The 3,573-nt window shown below is 61.5% G+C and overlaps 1 protein-coding gene across 1 annotated transcript; it reads left to right on the forward strand.

Annotated features, from left to right (window-relative positions):
- Positions 1 to 474: 474 nt before the first annotated feature.
- On the forward strand, positions 475 to 3,355 carry LOC104915560 (protein SMG5-like; the record flags this gene model as incomplete). Its single annotated transcript, XM_010726475.2, has 8 exons — positions 475 to 663; positions 1,186 to 1,344; positions 1,427 to 1,486; positions 1,658 to 1,817; positions 1,907 to 1,997; positions 2,187 to 2,261; positions 2,689 to 2,827; positions 3,017 to 3,355. Coding segments are annotated over 8 exons (957 nt in total), but the record flags the coding sequence as incomplete, so codon positions are not given.
- Between the last annotated feature and the right edge of the window lie 218 nt (positions 3,356 to 3,573).

The raw sequence follows: 3,573 nt of genomic DNA on the forward strand, positions 1-3,573 counted from the left end.
TGCAGGGAGGTGCTGCAGCCCCCCGCTCATCTCTGTGCTCCTCTGGACCCTCTCCAACAGCTCCCTGTCTCTCCTGCCCTGGGTGCCCCAGCCCTGGGCGCAGTGCTGCAGATGGGGCCTCACAAAGCAGAGCAGAGGGGGACGATCCCCTCCCTGTCCCCCTGCCACCCCTCTGCTGCTGGAGCCCAGGATCCCGTCTGCTTTCCGAGCTGCAATCCCACCCTGCTGGCTCACGTTCAGCTTTTCATCCCCCAGGACCCCCAGGTCCTTCTGTGCAGGGCTGCTCTCAAGTGCTGCTCCTTCCATTCTGTGTGGATGCCTGGGATTCCTCCGGCCCAAGTGCAGAACACTTTGTCGTGTTATTCTCTGCTCAAACCCCCCTGTGGCCAAACCCCAGCCCCTGAGCAGCAGCTCTGTGCACCCATCGCGTTCTGTCCCCACACGCTGGGCTCTGTGCTGACCTGATGCTGTGCTCCCTCGTGCTCAGGGCTGGAGCTGTGTAAGGAGGTGAGGGAGGTGCTGAGCGGCGCCGAGCTGCCGGAGCTGCGTGCCAACCTGCTGCTCCCCGAGGACGTGGCCCTGCGAAATCTGCCCCCTCTGAGGAACGCGCACAGGAGGCTGAACTTCGAGCAGGACCGCCCCGTCTTCTCAGCAGTGGAGGAGGTGAGCCGGGCGGATCCCAAATCTCGGTGCGTGTGCCTCACTGGGGTCCTTTCCCACAAAGCAGAGCCCGGCTGCTTCCAGTCTGAGCCTGAGCTCAGGTGGGTGCCAAAGCCATCTACGCATCCCGGAGAAGCAGCGTGCTGTCCCCGTCAGAACCTCTGGGGAGGGAAGGATGGGGAGCATCCCAATGTCTTTGGCTTAAGGGCGCTGCTCTGAGCTGCGACGTGGGGACCACGCTTAGTAAATCGCAGCCCAGAGCTCCAGCAGTGTCACATCCCACGTCACCTCCTGTCATCCTCACCCAGACCCTAAGGAGAGGAGCGCACGTCCCCAGAGCAGTGTGCAGGCGGTGCTTCCCTCTGCTCCTCCTGGCACGGATTTCCAGGCAGAGCCCTGCGGTGTTCTCTGCCTCTTCCTTGAGCTTTGGCAGCTCCGACCACAAACTCTGTGCTGCCTGCGGGCTCCCTGCGCGTCGCTCCCATTTTCACCAGGGATGTTTCCCCTGTTTCTGTGCGTCTGCAGTCCGTCGTTCGGATCTGCTGCATCCGGAGCTTTGGGCACTTTGTCACGCGGCTGCAGGGCAGCATCCTGCAGTTCAACCCGGAGCTGGGGATCTTCATCAGCATAGCGCAGTCGGAGCAGGACAGCGTGGTGCAGCAGGCCCAGGCCCAGTTCCACATGGTGAGCTGCCCCATGCGCCCTTCCCACCCCGTCCCTCGTGCCGTTGTTGTGCTGATTGATGGAGCTTTGTTTCCGTGGCCAGGCCGCAGAGGAGGCTCGTCGGAACCGGCTGATGAGAGACATGGCTCAGCTCCGCCTGCAGGTAGGGAGGGGTGGGACGGGATGGGATGAGGGAGAGCCGCGCTCCGCAGAGACGGGTGCGACACAGCAGGCCGTCCCCAGCTCTGCTCTGTGTGCCGGGGGCCGGAGGGTAAAACTTTACCCTCTGGGTCACAGCCTGGAGGCAAAGGCAGCATCCCTGCGTGTCTTTCAGCTGGAGGTGTCTCAGCTGGAGGGCAGCCTGCAGCAGCCCAAGGCGCAGTCGGCCATGTCTCCGTACCTCGTGCTGGACGCGCAGGCGCTCTGCCAGCACCTGGCCGTGGTCAAGCAGCTGGCCGGCAGCGGGAGGTTCATCATCATCATCCCGCGGGCAGGTGTGGGAGCTCTGCGTGCCTCCCTCCTGGAGATGTGGAGCTGTGCAGGGGCGCAGCCTCACCCCGCTGCTCTTTGTGCGTCCTTTCAGTGATCGACAGCTTGGATTTCCTCAAGAAGGAGAACGCCGGCGCCCGGGACGGCATCCGCTATCTGGAGGCGGAATTTAAGAAGGGAAACCGGTGAGGATGGGGGAGCAAACTGCAGAGTAACTCTTGCTGAAGGGCTGGGGGCTCTGCCAGCACCCCTCTGAGGCGCTGCTGGGGGGTTTGTGGGGGTTTGCGGGGCTGAGCGGAGGCAGAGGAGCTGCTGCGGAGCTCTGGCTCTGTTTGTGGGACGCTTTGAGCTCAGCCACTCTCCTCTTTCCTTAGGTACATCCGTTGCCAGAGAGACGTCGGGAAGAGCTTTGAGAGGCACAAATTGAAGAGACAAGACTTGGATGCGTGGTAAGCGAGAGGCAGCAGAGGAGCGGTCGTAGGATCACAGGACGATCGGGTTGGAAGGGAGCCCAAGGATCGCCGAGCTCCCACCCCTGCCCCAACCTCCACTTCTGCTACCAGCCCAGCTGGTCCTGAACGGCCCAGGGATGATGGGGCACCCGCAGCCTCTCTCTGAAGACCCCCATCTCATTCCCCCGACATCCCAGCCAAACCTTCCCTCCTTCCCCTGAGATCCGTTCCCCCATGTCCCATCACCTGAGGAAAAAGTCAGTTCCCCTCCTGCTGGCGATTGCTTTTTAAGTACCGAAGGCTGCAGTCAGGTCACCCCGCAGCCTCCTCTTCTCCGGCCCCATCTCCCCTGGGTGTATTGGGAGCCATTTGTGCAGGGAAGCCATCTCTCCTCCATCTCTCATCGGTTCCATCTGCGTGGCAGGAACCTCTATAAGATCCTGGACAGCTGCAAGCAGCTGACGGTGTCCCAGAGCAGCGGGGATGACGACACCACAGGGATGGTCACCATCATCACAGGCTTCCAGCTGGAGGACCCCAGCGCGCTCTCGGCGCCCATGCAGGTCGGTCATGTGGCTGTGCTGAGCCCCTGCAAGCTGCCTGGTTGGCTTTGGGGGCTTGGATGCTTTGTGCTGGGTTCCACAAACTCAGTTTGGAGCTGGGAGCCCCTACCCGATAGGTGGGAGCCCCTTGGCCGTGCTGGGAGCCCCGGGCCCTTTGCTGTGTGCCATCTGGGTGCTGCTTTCTTGCAGTCTGCCATCCAAGCAGCCGCCAGCGCCAGCGTGGAAGTGAAGAACATCCTGGAGTTCTACAAGCAGTGGAAAGAGATGGGCTGATGTTCAGCGGGGCGTCAGGTTGGTGCGGCTGCCATGGAGCTGTAGGGCTGGCTCGGGACCCCAGGAGCATCACATTGCAACCCCTCTGCCACTGCACGGCCCCCATCTCCTCATCTGAAGCTCCGTCTGCCCGTTCTCTCCCCCTTCTCGCAGTGCATGGTGTGTCGAGTCAAGGAAAGGGAAACGGGCGGTACTTGGGCCCGAAACAGCAATAACAAAAAAACCACCTCCAAAAATTAAAGCAGAAAATAATAATAGTAAGGGAGTGGGGGAAAAGGGAAAACCCAACCACTGGGCTCAGCACACAGCACACCCCCAGCCCAGGGTTTTCCCCCTTCCCTCCATTGTTTTACATGGATGTGTCTTCAGGCGGAGATCCTTCGGGGTTTTGGGGAGAGGAAAGGAGGCGACGTGGTGGGGAGGGGGAACTGGTGATAGAACTGCACTTTTGGGGACAGCTCTTTATTCCCCCC

The sequence above is a fragment of the Meleagris gallopavo genome (genome assembly GCF_000146605.3).
Source record: "Meleagris gallopavo isolate NT-WF06-2002-E0010 breed Aviagen turkey brand Nicholas breeding stock chromosome 27 unlocalized genomic scaffold, Turkey_5.1 Chr27_random_7180001954136, whole genome shotgun sequence".
Lineage (NCBI taxonomy): Eukaryota > Metazoa > Chordata > Aves > Galliformes > Phasianidae > Meleagris > Meleagris gallopavo.